General features: G+C 30.6%; 1 protein-coding gene across 1 annotated transcript in view; it reads right to left on the bottom strand.

The window, feature by feature from the left end:
- Positions 1-26,008, bottom strand: part of LOC145293836 (potassium voltage-gated channel protein Shal-like) — a 712,429-nt gene that overhangs the window by 81,433 nt on the left and 604,988 nt on the right. The window contains exon 4 of the mRNA XM_080140495.1: positions 14,207-14,365. Coding sequence (XP_079996621.1) covers positions 14,207-14,365 — 159 coding nt within the window. The remainder of the gene's footprint in view (positions 1-14,206; positions 14,366-26,008) is intronic.

The raw sequence follows: 26,008 nt of genomic DNA, 5'->3' as shown, positions 1-26,008 counted from the left end.
CTGAAAGTATCCTGTACCTCTATAAGGCCACCATTCGCCCATGTATGGAGTACTGTTGTCAGATTTGGGCTGGTGCATCTGCTGCTTGTCTCTCACTCTTGGACAGGGTTCAAAAGAGAGTCGCCAACCTAATAGGTCCTGAACTGTCATCTAGGCTTAAGCCTCTGTCCTAGCAACGAAATGTTGCATCTCTCTGCCTGTTCTACAAATGCTTTAATGATGAATGCTCTGACGAACTACAAGCACTTGTACCTCCTCGGCATGACTAACCTGAAAAACCCGACAAGCAACTAAGTCCCACCCCTTTACTGTAGAGATCCCTAGATGTAAGGAAGTCTTTTACTCCAATAGTTTCTTCCCCAGAATTGCAAGACTTTGGAACTCCCTTCCGGGATTCTGCTTTCCCAACTGTACTGATATGCAGAAGTTCAAGTGTAATGTGAATAAACATCTTACTACTCATCTCCCTTTATAATGCCCCTGCAACTTACAACCCTGATAGTAGCCCCCTACTTCAAAGTGGCACTGTGCCTTGTTTGGGGTGAAAATTGATTAAAAAAAAATAATAGTCAGTTTAACGAATAAGGATGTGCATAAAATATCACTTCTTTTCTGCAATCGAAAATCGAAATATGATGTTTTAATGTATTGAGAAGAAATTAAAATCTTATGAATATAAAATATAAATAAAATAAAATGATCTTATGTATACAATTAAATGATATCCCCTATTTGCTTGACTGGTATAGTTTCATAAACAATAGTTACATATAAAACATTTTCTTATGCTATTTAAAGCCAATTATTCGTACATGTTTTAAACAATCTTTCATTCGAATCCATCGTCTTTTATATTTTATCTGATTACTTAATTACTGATTTCAGTAGGAATAACTACATTCACCCACAATAAAAAATCCTTCTCATCCTTCAACTCATAACACTAAAAAATCTAATTAGTATAACTTTTTCATATTCCACAATCTGTCAGCTCTTCTTCTTGTCATCTTCATCTGTTAGCAATTAATATAAAATACTTTTAATAGTTAATATAAAAAACTTTTAGAACTTTTTGTTTTCAGATTACAAATAAGACACACGCCTCCACAATGTTTTAGAATATAATGAGAAAGCATCTCCTATATGTCTTTGTTTTAGACCAACTTGCACATTACTATTTTTAATTTTCGGTGAGTGTCTTTTTTTATTTAATTTAATTTGCTGTTTGAATATAGGGAAACACAATTGTAGAGGAATATATTTTAATCAAGTAAATTATAACAACAGTACAAAAATAAACAGCTTTTTACAAATCGGCAAGTTTTACAATATTCAATGATGAAGACACAAGAAGGGGGCATATTCCTTATGGTAGAAATTACTTGCTTTATGCACAAGCGTTTCTCAGATGTTGCTTCGCATGAACCAATACTAGTCGATTTCTATAGAAACTAGGTCAAGCATAGTTACCACATTGCACAAGAAAGTAGCTTAGTACACATAAAAACAGAATCGATCATATTTTGGACTTAAATTATTCGTTTCTTATGAAAAATACTTAGAAAAATTACTTTATACATTCAGTCCTATAAAATAGTACTTTATACTAGTGCTGGTGTATAAAGCTATGAAAAATACAAAAATTCATCATCTATACATAATTTGATGTCCACTCTCAGTTATAAAATAATATGAGAGTTCGATCTTTACTTTTATTTATACACTTAATTTCTATTTATTTTTCATTTTAATTTACGTTTTACTCATTCAAATCCAGAATAGATTTCTGCACAAAATATTCGCTTAGTATTCTAATTAAACCTTGATCTTCTTACAAATAATACTAAGAAAAATAAATTTACAAATACTTTTATCCTCATAAAATAGCACCTTTTCTACAGTGTTTGTGTAAAGAAATTATTATTCCTCCCCAAAACAAGCAAAACTTTCAAAATACAAGCAAATCCTTACCTCTACATAAATACATTGCTGCGAGATTGCTCTGCATGAAGAAATAATATGAATACTTATATGCTCAGCATTATTTATAAATTTAAGAATCAAAGAACATTATAATTAATACTTTTGAATAGTTAGAAATAAAGTAAAACCTACTTGTATGGGATTCAGAGGTAGTAGCGGGAGTTTATTGTGTTCTTCAGTTTTCTCAGGCAATGATGTGCATGAGTTCTATTAGTCAGTAATAAAGGTGGAGAAGGCAACATTTTGATCCAAGTGAAAGAGTAATTTTGTAGTAGAAACGAATGAGATGCATTTCTTTTTATAATCCATTATTGTTTTTCAATTACACACAATATTGTAGCATTATTATTTTAATAGCATAAATGGTCACTTCACCATTATTGTAAATTAATTTGTGAAATAAAACGTCTGGAGCCTAATATTTAACTACAATTTATTTCAATAATTCAAAACAGAATATTTCTGGATCTGTGGCAGTTTGACATTGATTCTGATACAAACTTAGCGAAAAAGCATTAGAAACACTAGCTATTAACCTTTTAAAACGATGTTTAGACTTTATATACCAAGAACCCAAATTAGTTAGGACTACATAGAAACTACTTATTGCACGTGACCCACATATAGATTGTTGGCATCATGTGACAAAGAAGTCGAATTTTTATACAACACCCATGTAAAACCCCAAAATTACCTGCTTGGTATTTAGTAACTACTACATACTTGCTGGGTATTTAATAGCGACTCATCATTTAGAAAAGATGAATTATTAGAACATTACATAAAAGAATTATAAAAGTTAATTATTAGAGCATTACATAAAGGAATGAGAAAAAATAATACAATAATCAAACGAATATTCATATTCTGTTATTCAGACATATTCATTAACTTGGTGATACAATGTCTACGGTTCTTGTTTGCTTTCCTTGATGTAACAGCATATATTCACTCTGATAAATATATGTCAGAAGAACCAAATTCCTTCATGATTTTAAGATAACAACAAGCCAGACAATATGTTATAATCCTCATGGAAACTAGTTGTATGAAATATACCACAGTCTTTTTAGATAATAAGGCAGCTATCAGTCATGGATAAAATACTCCCTGATTACTGACTAGAAAAATAATCTCTTCGAGTCATTGTATTCAATTCTAATGGTATTACAATGAATGTTTCACAATACGAGAGTTTTCTTCCATTTCAATGAAGAAGTCCAGCAGGAATATCACTTTCATTTAGATATGACAGTTAAGATAGTCATGTTCAGGTGCTATGGCTATGTAAATACAATTTTGCAGCAAATAAAATAAAGTCCATTGAAGCAAAACGACAATGTTAGTTTGTTTGACACTCTAATAAACAAAAGCAATGGTTTCTTGCAAGGAACTAACCCTAGTAAGAAGTGTACCTGTTGCTCGTGTACTTTGTGAAAAAAGAACTATGTTAGAGAACGATAGTATTAGCTTGGAGCCTAGTTACTCTTCCACTAATTCTTCCTATGTTGCAAATCCGGGATCACTAGGATATCAAGAAGATTTGTTTTGTGATTTCGCCATTGATCTGAGTGAGCACAACAAATCAATCTTTCGGAAACACACTTGATAATCTTTTGTTTCTGATAGCTGTAGAAACATATATACTAATTCTGACAAGCAGAACGAATCAAGCATATCTTCACAACGAAGTGAGGACAATTTGCTTGATACAACCCAACTCAGATGCTCAAACAGAACTTACAGATGGCATTGTCACTATTTACGTACCCTTCTATGAGGATAGAGTTAGACACAAAGTCGGTTTTTAATGTGATCATTAAAAAGAGACACTGTGGATTGGGACAAAATAAAGATTGCATCAATCTAGGTAAATCGTTCCTTTTCTGATTGAAGAGAGAGAACAGCTGAAGTGTAGCATTAGAACAGATGATACAAATTCGTGACAGTTTTGTCGATGGAGTAATTTGCTCTTTTTGAATACAAAATATGAGTGAGAATGCAGAATTCCCACTATTTCTATCAGCATAAAATGTAACCTCATCATTATTTTGAATTAATGAAATAAACACAAACCTTGTCATTTATAATTCACTTCTCTATACCACTATTATTATTACTACTATTACTACTTCATCAGTTTCTGTTATTATTATTATTATTATTATTATTATTATTATTATTATTATTAATATGTTACTTTATCAAAAAATGTTAGTCATTTAAATAATTAAGGTTGGAAATGCTTTGATTGAAAACTTTTACAGCATAGGCTGCTTAGTTCGTTTTAGTAACAAATTTGAAATATTTACATTTTTCTTTACCTGTAACGTGGCGTATACATTTATATATACATATAAATATGTACAAATTCATGTGCATATATGCATTCCAAAGAGTGCAGAGAAAGAAAATGGCATGCAATTTTACAAAAATAAGATTTATAAAAAGAGTATGTGCAGTATCATCGTGCTGAGATATTATTTTGCACCTTTTAAAATAATTTCCAAAAAGGTTATTAATTACAAGAATCGTCTGTGTCTGAAGGTGCCACATTTTACTGATTTAAATTTCAAGATCCATATATTTGGAGAGAAGTATCCTTTTGTTAGGTGGAATATCTATGAGTAAGCACATCTTTTTCAAGTATTAATATTTATAATAGCAGAATAGTTAGTTCTTTTATCCAATCGGTATGAACTATATTGTTCCACAGTATTTTAATGCTCTTACCTATTTTGATTACGATTTACACTAAAATATTTATTATTTATTTTCTTATTTCAGAATAATGTGTTTCCTGTTGTTGTATACTCATTAGGGATTTCACACGATTGCTCATTATCAGTGATTGCTCATTGGTAATAAGAAGTTAGTCACTCTTCGCCTCTCTCAATAATCTTTAAAAATCATTTTGCATTATTGTAATAGCCGTTTAACATTGATTTTTTGAAAGAAACAATCGTTGGCCTAGGATTTCAGTAGCAATAAACATCCTTAAATAATCTCTGTTCTCTTTTTGTGGAGGTTTTATTAGGGCTCAACCTCCATAGTCTTTCTATCCTCCTCGATCCTTCATGACTATTTTGTGTAGTATAAGCCAAAGGGGGTGTCACCACATACATGTGTTGGCGTGTTGTAAAGAGTTCATTAGTTGTGATTACAGATTACTGGAATCTGTCAGTTTAGGTCCCCATATTTATTTATTTGTAATATAAAAATTATTATTATTATTATTATTATTATTATTATTATTATTATTATTATTATTATTATTATTAGCAGTAGTAGTAGTAGTAGTAGTAGTAGGGGTATAAGAATAAAATCATTAAAACTTTACAGGTCATTGTTTCTAACTTTTATCTTAGTGCCTAAGATATTTTTGCTATATCATTGAATGAGTAAAATTGATTTAAGATTCTTTCAATTTTAAACCATTAATAGTGAAAGACATAATTCAAAATTTTGAACACACACAAAAAAAGAAGAATGGACTCTCTCCTCAATTTCGATGTATGAGGTTCTGCCACAACAACTAAGTTGTTCGGAAAGCCACAAAGATGATTTGTTTATAGTGTGAAGGTTTTGTGTAGGTAGAACCAACTCAACTTTTTGGTATTACTGCTAAACTTTTATCAGTGCAAGGGCTGCCACAAGACAGAGCATACAATAGATCACAGAGTTTTCTTTCTCCCAAATGACGAAGACTAGGAGTGCATCTCTCGCAGTGAATTAATGCATCCCCAGACACCAACCTGGAAATTTCTATGACTCGGCACAGTACATACAGTGCCTAGCCTTCCCAAGTAATCACCCATCTGATACTGACCAGGCTCATTGTTGCTTAACTTTAGTGATCTGGCAAGAACCGGTGTGTCAACAGTTATGCATAAAAAATATATTCAATAGTTCCGAAAGGGATATAAAGTCAATTATTTACTGCCCAATTAGATAAAAACAGTATTTTTATTTTTCAAATCAAAATAAAACTAAAGTAAAAGTTGATACTTTAAGTTCTCAGTCTAGTCTTACAGTGTCTATTTACTTATTTAACTTTTGATCAGTAATCTAAATATGGTGTGGTTTATTATATGAAGGATTATAATATCGGAAATATATTCGGAAAGAACTTGGCAATTCTTTTTTATAATGTCATTAATTTGCTTTTTCGATTTGTTCACTTTGCATAATTGTAACTGTGCTAATGCATTTTTGGCACATTTATTATTTAGTTCACTGTAGTTGGAAATACATCACATATACACATGAGTTATGATAAATTAAAAAGAAAATCAGTAGTAGAATCAGACGTTGAATCATAAACTGCTTTAGTCATCCATGCAAAAATCTAAACAGCTAACCAGCCATAACCTGGTTCCAAGTGAACAGCCTATTGATTTTATTGAATAAAAAATGAAGAATGCCTACAGTTGAACAAGCCTTCAATTCCATGCTTTTGAATAAAAATAGCACCAGGCATACAGTCAATGAATTGGACTGATGAAAAGAATTCCTAATTTGCTTCAAGAGAAAAATATTCAGATGCAAACTAAGAACGCAATTTACATCCTTTGTTTTAATCTTTTATTTTGGTTGTTTTTACTGCTTTTCAGTTTCTTTTCATGATGTCTCTCAAAGTTGATGAGATATAAAGAACATCAATTTTCTTTGGCTTAATTTTAGTCTTTTTAAATAAGTGGAACTTTTTTAGATAATAATTTTGAGCATGTCTTCTTTTTTAGCTAATAAATTTGTTTCCAATGCTTCATTATTTATTCATTTAATGAAAAATTGCAAAGAAACAAGATATTTTGAGGCAAATTAATCTGACTAGCACTGAAGATCTTGTACAATATTAGTTATATTTTAAATATTAAAAATATTATTAAGGATAATTACTATTTCCTGAATATCATATATATATATATATATATATATATATATATATATTCAGAATGTGAGAGATTATATAATTATTTCCATAGCCAAACAACATCGCAGCTCACAAGAGCAATGACAGCCAACAAACCGCAAATCCAAAACTTGATTTTAACCCTCATTTGGGCTCATCAGTCAGACATATCCAAACGCAGGATTCGAAACCCGAGTCACTTTCATGCGAGGCGATTACTCTGCCACCTGAGCAAACACGCCACACACACAAGAAAGTCTATTAACTTACACAGATCAAGCAAACCACACCGAAATCAGACTATGGAATGATCTAGTTTGTCTCGAACAAGGTATGTGGTCATTCAACCAAACTGTAACCCAAGCCGCTGTCTCATAAATAAGAATTTTATACTCGCTAGGACGATGCCATCCAACTTGAGTCTTAGACTTCTGATTTGTTGGTTGTCATGTATTTTATGAGCTGAGACGTTGTTTGGCTGTGGAAATATAATATATATATATATATATATATATATATATATATATATATATATATATATATATGATATTGAGGTAATAGTAATTATCCTTAATAATATTTTTAATATTTAAAATATATGTTCCATACTTCCAATACTTTCATTGTCATTGAAATCGGTGAAATCGACCATTTTCAATCAAATCGATTAATTGCCTGCTCTAGTTATGAACTCATCTCGGTGAACCAAGAGGAGATTTCATATGCTTCAACACAGTGACTTAGTCCACAATTCATTGTAGTTTACATTGCACAGTAGATAACCTGCTGTTGACTTTATAAAATTATTTTTTATATATAATAGCTTGAATTAAAATCTAAAATGCAAAAGTAAAGTATCATGCTTTAATAGTGCTCTAAACAGAAACATTCATTTCGAACGCACTCCTGCCATATCAAAGAACGCACTCTTGATTTTATATTCATAGCCTTACTACTTGTGCGCTGATAATGGCTTGAATTTAAGTTTAAAATGAAAAAGTCAGGTGTCATGGTGCAGTTGTGTTTTGAATAGAAACATTTCTTTTGAACGCGCTCCTGTCATATCAAAGAACCTACTGTTGATTTCATATGTTGGGCCTTCTGGCTTGTGTGGTAATAAAACTTCTCACATGCATTTGAGATGTTAGGTTATGTAAGGTGTTAACTTTGGTCAAAATCGCCCGTTCATTCTTTCATCATATTATTTCGATTATCGTTACGTATCGAAGATATTCCAGCATAAAATTTATCTAAGAACACTCCTAGACATATAAGGTACATTTATATGAAATTTCATAAAAATCGGTCCAGTTGTTTTCGAGTCCATAGGGAACAAACTCACAGACAGACAGACAGACAGAGTTCCTTATATATATATATATATATATATATATATATATATATATATATATATATATATATATATATATATATATATATTTGATCGGCTACAAAAAATGAAGAATATTTGCAGTGTGTTTTTTATGCAGTTATTATTAGATATAATAAATTTGGTGTAAATATTTTTAGTTCAATGAATTATAAGCAATTTATTGTATTTATTAATGTTTATTGTGTTCAGTGAGGATAGACTCTAAAAATTTGTTTTTACAGGACTGTTTGAACAATAGTTAGAAAGTATTTGATAGCTAAATACGACTTGAACGTATTATAATGCATATCTATTTAAAAATAAATAACCATGAATTCTTTTCCTTACATAATGAAACGTTTGAAAAAAATATATAGTTTTTGGTCAAAATTTCTGATATATTAAAAATAACAGAAAAAGTAAATATTTCAATAATTTTCTGCATTGTATTTAACCTGTTGAAAACTATTTCAAAGAGAGTCAATTATGACAAGAAAAAATATTGAAAGTGTTCTTTCATTTCCATCAAAAAGATTATATAAATTCTCAATTATTTATTCTTATTAACTAAAATGATATAAATATTTATGAAGATAAATTCTGAAACTACATACAGAATAATAATTATTAAAAGGCTCTACTTTTTCTCATTTAGTCAGGTATAGTCAGCTTTAAAACCTTTGATTACTTTATTTATATTTAACTTAATTTTAGTGAGCTTGTAACTTTACCCACCGCATATTTTATTTAAAAATACCGGACAGTTAACCTGTAAATAACAGATAATTAAAAGAAATTATATCCATTTAAATAATTGTTTTCTGTTCTTTTTTAATTAATTTTTATCAATTAACAAGTGTTTGAGCATGTAAAAATGTGCAGGACAGTTATATGACTAAAATGGCATTTCGCTGTATCAACAAAAAACACAAATAGATTACTCAAATATTTAACTCTGTTAAAAAAGATATTATCAAATCAACCTCATTTAAAAAATAGAAAAACAAACAAACAGAAACACATTCAATGGCAATGAAATATGCAGTTGTGGAAATCAAATTCTATCCTCAAGAAAACAGTGAGAAGTGTATAACTAAACTAAAACTAGAATTCAAGTTTAATTCATGTTAATTTACTTAAAATGCATGTCGAATACTATAATTATCTACGACTTTGTTACATTAAAAACAAATTTTCTTTAATTTTTTAAAAATTTAATTCAAATTATTATTTGATTCTAATCTTGCATTTTCAACCAATTACTAATTTATGTCAATAAATTTTGTTAAGTTTTGTTTTAGGATGATATTTAGAGATTAATCAATTATGAATTTTCCACAGGTTTGATTTAATATGTGCAATGATAAATCTACTCTGTCTCTGGTTGGGTTATCTCAGTAAAGTGAGTTTGATGTTTGAAAACTAATAACCTAACTAGGTGATTAAGATAAATAAATCAGCCGATCTGTGGTATACGAGTAGTTTAAGAAAATTATAAATTATTTTAAATATTCTAATATTTCAATGGAACAACTTAATTGTAAGAATGTTGAAAGTCGTAATTAATTAAAATTTATAATATATCTATCTATTATTCCTTAATTGGAATTCATTTTTTGAGATGAGCATTATATATTAATTTATTTTTATTTCGGACTATTAGGCTCATCTTTATTAGTTGTTTTTTTTTTAATCTTTTTATTGGTTTGTTTATTATTGGGGCCCGTGGCGCAGTTGATAGAGACGTTGAATCTCTACGGTTCCAGATGAGCATTGTCTGAAGATAGCGGTTTCAATCCCACCCAAAGCGTGCCAGAGGTTAATTGGTCAAAATGTGGTGAGACGACAACAACTACGGATGGCAGTGATGGCTGAGAATGCAGTTAGGAGATTCGAAGTTCCTATCCGTCGTGGTTACCACCTGACGAAGGCCAGAGGAATAGTTGGCCGAAATGTTGTGAATAAACAAACCAATAAAAAGATAAAAAAAACAACAAAAAAAAACAACTAATAAAGATGAGACTAATAGTCCGAAATAAAAATAAATTAATTATAATATATTATTGAAAAATGTATTTGAAAGTTCGAATTTGCATTCAATTTAGATTTAATAGTAATTGTTCAGCTAACTATAAAAATTACTTTTAGTATACTAATTGAAATATATTTTAAAGAATAAATCTATTTTGTCTTATTTATAACCATGAAAAATGTTCTAGGTTTTGTCTAAAACAAATTATCAGTGATAAAAAAGTAAATAGTATTATAAAATAATATTGAGCAGATAAAGTAAAACTTTGTAAATAATTTTTATAAAAATGCTATTTTGAATTTACTATTTTTGGAGTATTATTATAATTAATAAAATCAATTAATGAAAAACGCTATAATAAGTAATCATTCAGTTAAATTTGGTTATGTAATTGGCATTAGATCTTGGAGCTCACGATATTATTTGAAAATAAAAACTAAAGAATCTGTTTTCATAGTAGTCCACTAAAAGAAGTATTAAAGCTAGTTGTATTTAAATAGAGGTAGTTGGCGAATTATTGAAAGTTAGTTGTAATCATAGAAACAATTTGGATCCACCAACCAAAGATAATTTTATAAATGAAAGAAAAAGATGAGTAGGATTACTTTTTCTTTAATCTTAAAAGAATCATATCCAAGTCATCTCAGACAAATGAAATTGTTAATATCATCTATTTACGTATCAAGAAGGTATAAATTATGGTGCCAGTTGTATATTATTTTGGAAACATCTTATTTAATTATTCATATTCAAGAAAATTATTTTGAAGTATTTAATAAGGTATCATTGAATACGAAAAATATTAGTATATCATTTTCCATTTTCCTTTCTTTATTTAAATTCTTTTTCATTGTGATAAATGTTCTTTATTATTTAAAAAGAAAATGGCAGACAACTATGTAATTTAAGAATTTAAACACTTTGAAATACAAGTTTTATAGGATGTTAACCTCTCTTTTAAGGGAGGCAGACATAGAGAGATAATGACAACTAAAACTCTTTAAATCAAGAAATTTACAAATAGGACAAATGCCTATAAGTAGCATGATATTCCTTTGGTAATTTCTTTGTGTTATTTACAATACACATTGTAAATTAAACATAAATAAGCAGAAGAAACAACTCAAAGAGATGAATACAATATCATTTAGAATTATTAAAGACTGTAAAAAAATCTGCAGTTTTGTTTAATACAGAAATAAAAAAACAAATTAATGTAAAGAAATCATTAGCTATAGATCATTGGTAAAATAATAAAAATAATTCTTAAGAATCTGGTAATAGAATTGAGAATTTAGGAATGCTAAATATTTTGTCGAAATTAGATGGAAATACATAAGGTCTATTCTAATAAAATAATTTTCAGAAATAATTTATTAACAATGATATCAGTATAAATATAATGTGACACTATACTTATTAAAGTTTTTGTTATTGAGAATGTTAATCAAATATTTGTTCTGTCAAAACAATAAAATGCAAGATAAATTGGAGAAATTTAGTATTGCACTATATTACTTGAGTTCATTTTCATAATTAAAAAAAATGCGGTTAAATGGACATTTCAATATATTGTTTTAATTTGTTATGTTTTTCTATTATTTATTTTCCTTATCTAAATTTCTATGCATTAAAATTATCTATTAAGACTGATATTTTATTATTAATAAAGAGAAAGCTGATTTACCTTATAATCTAAAGAATATAGTGGGTGGGATCATTCTACTGCTCCAGTAGATATATCACTGCTGATGCAGTTATCTACCTCAATAAGAGCCAAATACATTCAAGGATGGAGTACTGTTGCCACATTTGGGCAGAAGCTGCTAGAAGCACCCTGTCCTGCTTTAACGGAGTTCAAAATAGACTTTGTAGCCTAGTGGGGGATACCCTTTTCTCTTTCTGCAACCTCTTTCCCACAGAAGAGACTTTGCGAGTCTTTCTCTGCTATATCATTATTTTCATAGCAAGTGCTCGCCAGAGCTTCAATCTATGGCCCCCCCCTTGTCAAACTTTCATGAAAAGCACTCGTCTACCTGAAACCACTATCACTTTATCTATGCCTAAACCTAAATGTAGATTCCATGAACAAAGCTTCTTTCTTAGAACTGCACGCCTGTGGAACTCTCTTCCGCTTCCCTGCTTTCCAACTGACTACAATATGATTGTCTTCAAGTCCAATGTGAACAAGTTCTTGATGATCTGTCCCTTTAAGTAATCCAATTTACCAAATGTCCTCTACTAATAATTACTATGATACTGCTCCATTGACTACCATAAACTCATTAACCCTTATCCATGAGTGAACTCCGGGCCTTGATAACTCCTTTGTAATATATATATATATATATATATATATATATATATATATATATATATAGATATATATATATATATCTTCTATACTACTATAATTTTTTTTTGTGTATTGATATTTATATTGAAAACCTATTTTACTATTTATTTAAAAAGAAAATACAACTTTGTTATAAATGTGTTGTCGAATTGCATTTATTTGCAAAAGATCTAGCTAATTTGCATATTCTTTCAAGCATTCATTTTAATTAATTCCCGATTATTTTTTCGGTTTTCTTATGTGATGATCATCTTTAGTTAACTATTTCATGTAATTATATTCATGCAGATATTCTACACGATATATACTTGCGTAATATTTGCATAAAAAGGTTATAGTAAACACAAACATCTTTCTATATATATTTATGTATATATATTTGTTTGAAAAATTTTGCTTACCAAACTCATCTTAAAGTTTTTGGTCATGAAACTTAATATATAGGGTATTCGAACCCATGCAAAACTTTATATTTGAGTTTTAGCCCCAAAATTGGTGAAAATCGGTGCAAAAGTGTGAAATTAAAAAAAAAATGGAATTTGCCAGGTGAAGGCCGAACGACATTATTACAAATATGCATGCATAACGTAATAGCTATTGCTTCATGTTTTAATTTTTAGCCTTGCAGCAAACATGTTTTCATAGGTCAGGCATTAGTGTCAAAGGAAAAAATAAATTGTAAGCTAAACGTTTTGGTTTCGATTCTTGATGGTGATGCATGAGTCATTTTTCTTTTTAACTTTTTAAATCATTACTATATATTAGGTCCAATATAATATAATAGTAAATACGAAATCTGCATTAATCAAAATATCATATTTAAGCGTATTTTACGACCGGGCAATGCCGGGCGGCCTGCTTATATATATATATATATATATATATATATATATATAAGTGCCAAAAGTTCTAAGAACTATGAATATTCATATTAACTACGGAAATATAGAAAAAATGATGTTCTAAAATATTATTGATTCTTTTTTATTAAGGATTACAACATGACCAAAGTAATTTTTATTTATTTCGCATTCATTTTTGTAATTCTTAAGCAGTTTCATTTTTTAATAACATTTTCAGAAAAAATATTTTCAAAAATGATTTTACAAATAGTATTCAAATTCTTTTATGAGTAGTTTTTTTCATAATTCATTCATATGTTTATTTGAAGTTTCCCTAAATATGACGTTTATTCAAAAAATAAATACATCATTTAAAAATTATATCTTATTTTGTTTGTTATATATTCTATTTATTTTGCTAATTATCAACTAATAAGTTGATTATATTCTAAATTTAATCATCCCATTGCCTGCTGTTATTTCTTAAAGAGGTAATTCCAAGTGCTAATGATATATTTTCTATTCATTTATTTGACTTACTATGAAGAAATCATAAACTACTGTCCTGCACACATACACCCATTTATACTGCACTGTTCTAAGTACAAACTGTCACCTCTCACATGCTGACCTATGTGCTGCTTCCAGCAGTAGTGTCATTTAAACCAAACAATCATTTTTGTAATAGATTTCATGCAAACAAACTCACCAGGAATCTGCGTTGTGGAGAAAACCGGCACGTGCAACATCCAGTCATTCTCCTGCGTTCCAAAGAAGCCAGAGACGGATCAGGGGATGGCGGTGGCGTCTCTGAAGGCTTGTTTGGTGGGACATTAAAAGTCATGTCCATTTCCATGAATTCTCTATCCTAAAAAGCAATAAATCAAACAAAATAATAAAAAATATATGAAATCTATTTAACACACACACACAAAACAAAAAATTAGTATGTTTAAGTACTTCTCAAGAAAGATTTCGTTTTGGATCACGACAGTTTCTGAAATAAGAACTTGCAAATGTTAAAACAATTATTTCAATTACAAAATCTTTCAAAGATATTTTATGAAAAAATAACAGTTTATTTCCAAATTTTGAGAAAAGAAGTTAAAACATAATTTATCTTGTAGAAATAGCTGAAATTGGAAACCATCTTAAAACATAACAATGTTACTGAAACCCAGTGAAATTTATCTTCGCTTTAGATAGTATATACATACAAAATGTGTGTACAGAAATATACATATCTCATTTTATAGTTTGATTTTAATCAATAATTATACATTTCAAATTATGTGATATTTTGTGGCTCAGAACACAGTAAAAGTCCACCACCTGAACCTTTACGGTAAAATATGCCAGTTATTTAGTTATTCATAAATTTAGTTACTGTATTTGTCACTTTCTCTGATATTGTCTAATTTATCTTATATGTTTAAATAGTTGTCAGTTGCGGCTGTAATACCTCTTATCCTTTACAATCACTTTTCCTTTCCCCCTTTAATCAGAAAACATAATATAGGTTCATAAACAACAGCAATCAAGTATTGCCCACTTTCTGCATTTTCTCTATTTGTTTCACCTAAGAGTTTATACTACAACGTCTTATTAGTAACATCAGGCATAAAGATTGTACTTTCCATATGCACATATTTGTAAAATATATTTGTACATATTTGTGAAATAGGAAATGAAACAAATGAACGTTATATTGGCAGAAAAAATATTTGAATATCTCTCCCCCCACACCTCTTTCATATCAAAGAGGAGTAGTTTCGTTCATAAATTACAGACTGCAAGATGGCATTTTTATGTGTGCATGAAAATTAGTTCATGACTGCATCGTTGGTTGTAAAGTCAATTATCGTTTGAGTTATTCTTTTGCATAAAATATATGTTTTGCAAATGATTACTTGGTAGTTTGCTTTGTGAGAGTATATATTTTTTACACAAATAATCTGTAAACAATAGTTTCTATTTAACCTATATATTGAGCAATTAACGAACCTGGGAATAGTGCTAACGAAGAGGGATAACTCCACACTCCTTAAAGATCCTAAATTAAGCCCTCACTGTGGGATGCAGTTTCGTTATGAAACATTTCTATTTTTATATCGTAATAAATTCATTGAATGAAAAATATATTAAATTAAAAAATGAAAAAGGGAGAATAATTAAGTGAATATCCATATTCAGGATCTTTATAATTGGTTCAGTTTAGCGTAAAGAAATGGTGAACAAATTATGCCTAATTTTTTACAAGATTTAGTGTAATTTGAATGTTAATCAAAATCATAATAGTAATAAACAATTATCAGTTATTTTATCTAAATGCCTACTTTGATATATATCTGTAAGAAAACAAGGATATATATATATATATATATATATATATATGATATAAAAAATAAAGGAGCAAATATAGTAAACTAGCATGAAGACCTGATATTGCCCAGGATTGAATGAGGATCAACGATGGTTCCACACTTCCAATACTTTTATTGTCATTGAAATCTATGAAGTCGCCCATTTTTCAATCAAATCGATTGATTGCCTACTCTAGTTAGGGACCCACCGCAGTGCACCGGAAGGAGTTTCACATGCATCCCCACAGTGACTTAGCACACAATACATTGTAATCTACATTAGAGAACCTACAACAAATTTTATAAAATTATTTTTATATAATGGCTTAAATTGAAGTTTTAAATGCAAAAATCAAGCATCATAGATAGAGTACATTTGTGTGAAATTTAAAAATAATGGCAGAGCCATTTTGGAGTTTATATTGTACGAACTTACGCACAGAAGCACATATAGAAAAAGTGTCTTTTATATATAAGTAAAGATAAATATAAAGAAGTAAATAATATTTATTTTACAATTATAGTTTTGATCATTATATTTCTATCTTTTTAAATATCCTTCACCATAAACATAGATATTAATAAACATATCCATCATATATAAAATATATAATTCTTGCGTTTTATAACAAATTTCATTCAATAAATGCAATGTTTGCTTGAATAAATCTGAGATAAATAAAGAGTAAATCGATAAATAAATAAGATAAAATAAATAAAATAAAATTTACATATATCGATATATTGTATAGATTTATAGTAATAGAAAAGACAAGCATTTTACTTAATGAAAAAATATTTTTCTAAATCGGAATTAAATTTTATATAATATTTTATTGCATTAAAACTATTAAATATTTTTCTTGAATGTGTATATATTTATAGTGGTTTAAATTCATGTATATTATTTAATCATTTGAAAATGAAAGTTGTTCATGCAACTTGTACAAATAAATGCCTCAAAGAGCTTTACAATGTTTCAATTTATGATATGCCTGTCAAATGTAAATGCTCATTTAATGTTAACTATTAAAACCATTTAATATTAAAAGAAATAAACATTTTTAGCAACAAAATGTACACAAATATGGACAGGTCTTTTGTCATTTCATTTTAATCTTTTTTAACAGAATACCTCTTTTCAGTCATGTAATGAAATTAATGGACAATAGCTGATAGAAATGATCAAATTTTAAAATGTATTACAAAATAACGTTACATTGCTTTCTACATTAATAACATATTAAACTAAAATAACATTGGCATTTAAAGTTGTAGGTATACTAGATAATCAAAATTAAGGAAAACAACGTTTCATAAATAAATCTTTATAGTATCACAAGAATAACAGAAAAAAGACTTATAAACCACTGATAAATTTATATATTTATTTACCATACAAAAGCAAGAGTAGGCATACATATATTTTGATATGGTGTATTCAACAATATTATGAATTTGGATTTTAATGTATTTTGCAGTAAATATGTCAGAATAAGGAAACATAGAATTACATTGTAATAAGCAGATGTGAGGCGTTTGGAAACTTGTTCTACAGTGGAGACAACATTGGATAAAGGCTGAGTTAGGATTTTAAAAGAATTTTATTTTGGGATTTTTAGGGAGAACATTGATTTGGCTGACAACAGTAGCAGTTTAACAAACCGTGGTTGTTTATCTCACTGCTTTGTGAGTTTTAGGCAAGTGCAAACATTCTCATTTCTGTCCTACTTTTGGTAGATGCTTGGTTGTCAGTCTCACCAGTTTGTCTTCAGCAGCAGAATTCCCCCGTGGATAGTTGCAATATTTCCATGCTAAAACACGTTCCATTGAATGCATCTCCCTCTCCATGGCAGTAGGCATGCGAGATGTGGAATTAATTCCCTACAGAACACAATATTATACCAAATCAGGTCTTATGATGAAATTTTTCTCATAAAGCTAACATCACTTTGGTTCATATCATGGTTAAATTTCACATAACATGTAAATCTAAGTTTATCCTCAAATTGTATATGAAGGATTTCTTTCTAGTTAAGAACAATCAAGTATATATGTAAATAATTAAATATAGTGTGCAAAGTAATGTGTGTTATGCATATTAGAAATTCATTTTATGAACAATTTTAATATTTCAATTAACTGCCTGTCAACTCACTAGTTATTATTAATGTAGGCAATGAACGTTTTTATAGATGTTTTTATGATGTTTCGTCAATAGCTTAAAATTCCTCTTTTCTTTTTTTCTTTTTTTTAATATTATCATTTTATTTAATTAGTAATGCCATTTTTAACTAAAATGATTAAAAATAATTCAAAATTTGAAAAATAAAAAACAAAATTATCAAATATATTTGGTTTGTTATTTCACGAAGTTTTGGCTAACTGTTCTTCTGGCCTTCGTCAGGTGGGTAACCTAAACGTCGTGAAATAACAACTAGAAGATAAGGATAATAGTCTACAATAAATAAATGGATAAATTTATCTTGATTTGAATTATTAGTTAAGGTATTCAATCAGTCATTAGCATTAACTTGTATTCTTATTTTATTTCAGATAAATTCGTGTATTTAAATTATTTAATATCAAATAATTTGTTAGTATATGATGAATCAGAAATCTAGAATATTATATATTTCTATACTGAATGTTGGTAGGTTCCTATAATTTTTTTAACAAGATATTTAAAAGTTATACAAGGGTCGTTCAATAAGTAATACCTTGCTCCACTTATCATAGCAGTAGAGCAACGAAACTTGACAGAGTTAGTAGTCTTTCTCTACATAGGAACCACCTAGAGTTTCACTTTTCTACTATCGTTTAATGCAGCTCTGTAGAAAGCCTCAAGTTTGTCCTCCACTTGCAACACTGGATCATCCAGGAAACGATTTCCTTTCTGTTATATTGTGAATGTCTATACATAAAAAAAAAAAAATAAATCCGAGGTGAAATAATTAATTGAACAATCGTTTGGGTAACACAGGGAGGTTTATTGTACGAATAAACACTAATGTACAAAACAATAATATAGTCCAATGAAAGGTTTTTATAACACATTCTTATAACGCTTTCTCCCGAACTAAGTTCTCAAGAATTTTGCTCTTAACATTTGGCTTTCTTTGAACATAAATATGCATTCCTTTTTTTCTTGTCCTTTCACTTCTACACAAAATTTGAACCGATGTCTTTTTAGTTTTTGAAGAATCAGCAATTCTTGGAGTTGATCTTACCACATTGTTAATGGGGTGAGGGTGGGGTAATCTGGAAAGTCAGCATTTTGTCATATAACACTTCCGTTGGTAATTCTTTTTTTTTTTTTTAACTGCTTCCATATATCGGGGTCTCATTTGATTCATATGTCTGTTATAGACAAATGTATTTCCTTTTATTATATAGATCATTTTCACAATTTTTTGAGACTATACTATCCTCCCCCCCAAAAAAAAATATCTGCCCAATAGTTCCTAAAAACCTTTATGGTCGACCTTATGTGTCTTAGATTGCATTACCTTTAGTAAATGCTTTCTTTTTCTTACTTGGTAATATCTTATCGAACACTGAACGTATCTTTTTTGCAAATTTTATTTCAGCTGGTGATAAATTTGTGTTAGTTTTTTGATTCTATATATCGTTAGGAACTTTTGAATGCTTTTTGTTCCGTGTCGATTCTTTTATTTTTTTAATGCTCCGTGAAGGTGTCACAAACATTTTGGCAAGGTTGTTGGGCCTAATTTTGCACATCGGTAGTGTGATGTGTTCAATTGCCACCGACTCACAGTAGTCCTTAAATTGTTGTCCTGTGAACATTGTACTATTGTCGCTTACAATTGTATTTAGTACTCACAAATTACTAAATACTTTGTCTAAATACTTTATACTGTTTGAAGCTGTTGGGTGTTTGTATCTATAAATTTCAAGCAATTTATAAAAAACTATCCACGATTACTAGGTAATGGTATCACTTCAATATGGATATTTGTTCAGAGAATGTCTGTTCCCAGTCAGGGCTGAGTCCTCATCAATGGAGCTTTTGGTGCTAATTGACATCTTTTGCATTGCTTTACCAGATTTACAGTGTCCTGGTCAGTTATTGGCCGATAAGTATACCCTCTGACCAATGCCTTCACTCTGAAGATTCTGGGATGGATCATATGGAATTTTTTTCAAAATTTTCATTTGTAAGGCTCACAATCTTATGACTTTATCTGCATACACCAGCATATTGTCGCATATCGAAAATAGAAGTAAATCCTTTTTTCTTTTTATTCCACCCTATTTGTTTCTTCATACTCTTTATATATTCATCCACTTTCACGTTTTTATTTCTTCCAGTGTCACCGGCAGTTCTCTAATGGTGTTAATTAGTATGTCCACTAGTTATTTTTCTCTTTTAGTGCTGCTATAACAGTTTTTTTTAAGCAATTCAGAGTGTTTTGAGAATCAGTCTAGAAAGACCATCAGCGTGTATGATTTTACTCGATGGCAAATATTGCATTTTGAAATTATGGTTAAGCAGTATGTATTGGCATGCTTATTTTTTGACAAAAAATCGACAGCAGTGGCTTGTGTTCCGTGTTTGTAAAACGAATTGTTTTCCCTGAATAAACCGGTGAAAGTTTTTATTGGGGTACATGATTGCCAAACCTTCTGTTTCAAACTGACTGTAATTCCTGTCTGCCAATAGTAAGGCCCTTCAAACATCGGTTATTAGTTTAGGTGACCCATCTTCAAATCTGTGTAAAAATACAACACCTAAATTATATTTGCTTGATTAATTCATTTTTCAGATCATAATGCGCCAAAGCTATAACTGATAATAAGCACGTTTTATTTTTTAAATGCTTCTTCAGATTATTTTCTCCAGTACTATTTTTTACCTTTCCTTAATAACTAGCGGGGGTGCCCTGCGTTTTACGTGTGTTTGTCGGTGTAAAAGAAAAAAAAAAGCTTTGGTAGGGAGGTAGGCTCGAACCCAAAGCTTTGAGGTGAATAGCCTCATAACTTACCATGATACTACGATGGCAGGGAAGTGGGAATGGGCGAAATTAAACGTCTAAAAAAAGCAGGTGGTTAAACGAACGTCAATGTGTGGTTTTCTAGGTCAAACATCATGCCTTATTAGTAGGGAAATGAAATCACAGTGTGAATTTTGTAAGATAAAAGTTGTTGAAATAAAAGATATAGACGACCTCCTTTCGTAAATCCGACATATTATAATCTAGGGAGTATATAAAAAGTTCTAAGAAACAGTGACCCTCCCCCCAAAGCCTTTGGCGGACATACGTAAAAAAGGCACACACACACACACACACACACACACACACAAAAACACACACACACACAGAGGAACTGAAAAGTATTTTAATTTAATGATTAAAAAGTTTAGTGACAGGTGTGTAAATTTAATGAGGTCATACATCACGTAATAAGGGAAACTTAATTTTGGCTGCAAGCCAGTTTCCCTTACGATGCTGTTGGGGAAAACCAACTCCCCATAAAAAAGGGAGTGTCCAAATGAATAGCAATTGTCTAATACGACCGGTTTTGGCTACGTTAATCAAAGCTCATTGCTTTCTGAACGTCCCCGGCACAAGTGCCAGCATGCTGCCCATATTTATTTGCTTCTCCACTGAGCAAATTAGGCACAAGGCCGTTTTTTAATGTGAAGAGGGGGGGAGGAGAGGGAAAAGGAAAGAGGGGGCCAGATTCCCTGAGAGGAGGGGAGGAGGAGCTGTTTGTGAAAACCTCTTGGTATATAGGGTTGCCCCTACATGGACCAAAAACTCATTGCCACAAGAGCAATGGTCTTATATGTGGAGTTGCCTCCACATATGGTCTTTGATTGCATTATCTGCCGGAACAGATACTACACTAATCCCGGCAAGTGTCAGGCATTGTCTTTTCTACAGATTCAGTTTTGCTTATACATGGAAAAGCCAAACATGCGGAGATTTAAAAAAAATCGTGAAAATAGTGTGTAAACGTCGCCCAAATTACACACAACCTTTTTTCATGAATCGGAGGCATTACAATCTAGGGAGTATATAAAGAGTTCTAAGAAAGAGTGCCCCCCCCCCAAAAAAAAACCTTTGCCGGACATACACAAAATCTGCACACACTAACACATTTTGCCTTTTACATATATATATATATATATATATATATATATATATATATATATAGATTAATTTAAAGGTGCTCTCAATTAATACAATTTTGGAACATACAGGATATAGTGATTTGCTAAACCTAGGAATGACTATGATTTTGTTATATTATCCGTTCTAGGCATTTCTCTTTTAGCTTCTGTTCTATTTGGGTTAGGTTTCCTTCTTTTATGAGCAATTATTTGACCCAAATATTAGATTTTGTTCATGTGGAATTCACATTTTTCAAGGCCCACTTTTAATCCGTAGTTCTCTATTCTCTTGAATACTTCTTGAGTATGAATTTTGTGTTCTTCCACATTTTTGCTTTTTATCAGAATGCCCTGTAAATATGCCATTGCAAAATTCAGATCAGCTAGCATCGTATTCATTATTTGTTGAAATAATTTCGAGGTTATTTTCAAACGAAAAGCAAATGTTTTAAGGAAAATAATCATATACATAATCATCAGATATTTTGTACATTCCTCATCAACTTTGACCTGCAAATATGCCTCAGTTTACGAGAAAATATTTCCCCCATTCAACTTTGCAAAGAATTCTTCTGGTGTAAGAAACGAATAGCTGTGGCATTTTAAACAGTCGTTTAGACCTGTAGAAAAATTAGAATATACTCCTATTTTTTATTTTACTTTTTACATATACTGTGATTGACATCAACTCTGAGTAATCAACTTTTTTAATCACTCCGATTTCTTCAAGTCCCTGCAATTTCTAATAATGAAAATGAGACCTTCCTTTTTGGTTTGAACGCTGGTTTTGCATTGTCCTTTAGCTCAAATTTTAACCCCGTCTTCATACAACACAGTTCATCAGAAAATACACTCGTAAATTCATTTTTTAAATTTCTAACAAATTTTCCTGGTAATTTAGATTTCTCTGTCCCTGACACATTTTAATTTCTTTAAAACGCATTCATCAGTGACTCCCATAAATTAAACAGTACCATACTGTCGATATCGAATAGGTTGAATTTCTTCCGAATATGACAGATTTTTGCCTTTAATGTTTTAACGTCAAATGACACATTTGCATAAAATTTCCCTTTGCATTTTAACTTATTTTCAGTGTTGTATAGCTTCAGTCGTCCAGTTTTTTTCTAAGTTATTTTATCGATTAGGGATATATCACTTCCAGTATCAAGAAGACAGCATACCGCTCGGCCATTTATTTTGATGTCTATATATTTTCTTTTTTCAAAGGTTTTTGGATCTTTTTTTAGACCCAATCATATTTATCCTCTTCGACTTTTGGTCTTTTCCCTTCTTGCATACAGTCGCTGTATGCCGTTTTTGGTCACATTTATAACATATTTTGTTTTTGAAATAACAGTCACTTCAAAAGTGACTTTCCACTACATTACTTTCAGTATTTTTTATGTGGACTGGTTGGTTCAATATTTGTACTTGAGTGATATTTTTATTCTTAAATTGTCCTGGTTTATATTTAGTAACTTTTTACATTCTTTTGCAAACTTTTGTGATATTATTTCTGTATTTTGTTCCATAATTGACAATATTCTTGAACATATTTCTTTATCTTTTGCTACAATTAATCCTTGAACAAATATTAGACATTTAAACATATCTTCCTTAATTTCTTTTATCATGAATAATTTACACTACGAATTTACTTTTCCGACGTATGTAATAAAGTTCTCGTTTTTTTTCTTGACAACATTTAGGCATTTATAACAGGTGAAACAAACTGTCACGTTCACCAAATATTTTCAACAACATTTCAATCGTTTCTTGAAACGAAATGTCCTTCGTTTTTTCTACTGTATGAAATGCTTGTACTTTGTATTTGATTGAGCGCCTAATTTTCGTAATAACAATATTTTTTTTCGTCAGACCACAACTGACATCTATTTAAAAAAATTGTTTTGTACCTTTTTAAGTATGCTAAAAAAAGTTTCACCGTAATTGTTCCTCCCAATATTTTGTTATTGTGGCATGGTAGAACACTAGGTATCCCCAAAACTGTGAAAAACGGAGCACATGTTCCCGTGACGTCAGACTTGTGTTAACTACGAGGGGCGTGCAATAAGTAATGCCCCTGACCCACTTCCCATAGCAGTAGAGCAACGAAACTTGGCACAGTTTTCTCTACATAGGAACCACCCAGAGTTATGCATTTCTCTCCATCGTTTGATGCAGCTCTGGAGACCGTTTTTTGTAGAACACCCCAGGTTGGTCCTCCAACCACGACGTGACTTCAGATATCTAGGCTGCATCATCTGGGAAACGCTTTCCTTTCAAAAACAACTTCATGGCTGGGAAGAGGTGAAAGTCAGAGGCTGCAAGGTCAGGAGAGTAGGGAGGATGGGGAGAATTTCATAACCACACGCCCATGCTTCTGATCTGGCGACATGCGAGTTGTGGACCGGAGCGTTGTCCTGCAGGGGGAGGGTACCTTTGCTGATCTTGCCCCGCCTCTTGATTTCGATAGCTTCCCGTAATTTCCTCAGAAGTGAAGCATAATAGGCTCCTGTAATTGTGGTACTCTTTGCTAGGAAATCTGTCATTACTACTCCATCCTGGTCCCAGAAGACTGTGAGCATGACCTTGCCAGCGGAGGGCTGCACCCTTGCCTTCTTTGGAGGTGGTGAGTTCAAGTGCTTCCACTGCATTGACTGGGCTTTGGTCTCTGGATCATAGTGATGGACCCAAGTTTCATCCTCTGTAATCAGTCTTTTGAAAAACATTGCCTCATCTTCTTAGCACATCTCCAAATTCATCCTCGAGCACTCGACACGTTCTCGCTTCTGGAATGGTGTGAGCAACCTCGGAATCCATCTGGCAGACACCTTATGCAAATGGTCATGCATGATAGTTTCCACAGACCCTGTACTAATCTTGACATCTTGGGCTATTTGGTGAATAGTAATGCGCCGATCTTCCAAAATGGCAGCCTCAACTTGACGGACAGATGCCTCATCAATGGCAGAAGGGAGGCTACCAGGTCTGGGAGCTGTTTCCACAGACTTGCTGCCATGTTTGAATTCACGATGCCAGCGTTTTAAAAGGTCATATGATGGGGCATTATCACCATAAGTTTCTTTCATTTCATCAAAAGTCTCCTGTGGTGTGCGTCCTTTCAAATACAAACACTGGATCACTGCTCGACATTCAACAGGCTCGATTTCACACCTGACTCAGTTCAAACACCTGTAAAACAGAAACCACAATTAGTTCAGAGCTGTAATTTGCCACATAACCCATAGAGATATAAATCATTGCACATACAAAATTTCAGCTACATGAGACAACTGGAAGTGGGTCAGGGGCATTACTTAATGCGCGCCCCTCGTATACGAACAATGGAAAAGCAGAAGCGACTTAATTATTTTTTAAAAACCTTTGTTTATCTTCTTCAAACGACAATCAATAATTAATCTTTGTTATAATTTTGTTAGGTTTTAAGATTTACACAGTTTAATGATTAATAATATTATAAACATGAAATACGATTTTACTGACTGTTCTTTTGGTTACCTACGGGCTTCCTTATTTTGTTCGGTAAAAAGAGACGAACAAAATATGAGGGGGGAGGGGCCTACAAAATGCTTAATATTTGTGCAATAATATTTTCAAATCGGTTTTAATCTGGCGATAAAATCGCTGACAAGAGCTATGTTTATGTAAAAACTTAATATTAAAAAATAATGTAAACACAATTAATTAAAAATCTATGTTGTAACGGAACATTTTGAAATAATGGAATTTTAATCGTTTTAATCTTTTAAAAATTAATTAATGTTTACGAAGTTTCTTTTTCTTGGCAATTCAACTGATTATAGTATATATTAATTCGAAAAAACGCTATTTAAAAAACATAATAATATCAAATTTATATCATTTTTTTAATTGCAACTTCAAGGTAATTTTTTGTTCAATACGTGTATTTAAACTTTTAAAAAATAAATATTTTTTACTTATTTGAACTCTTATGTTTCATAATAAATAGAAATTTCGATAG

This window comes from Euprymna scolopes, chromosome 15 (genome assembly GCF_053919585.1).
Source record: "Euprymna scolopes isolate OS-2025 chromosome 15, ASM5391958v1, whole genome shotgun sequence".
In the NCBI taxonomy this organism is placed as follows: Eukaryota; Metazoa; Mollusca; class Cephalopoda; order Sepiida; family Sepiolidae; genus Euprymna; species Euprymna scolopes.
Note: the sequence above shows the minus strand (reverse complement) of the source record. Positions and strands in the feature narration are given on the sequence as shown.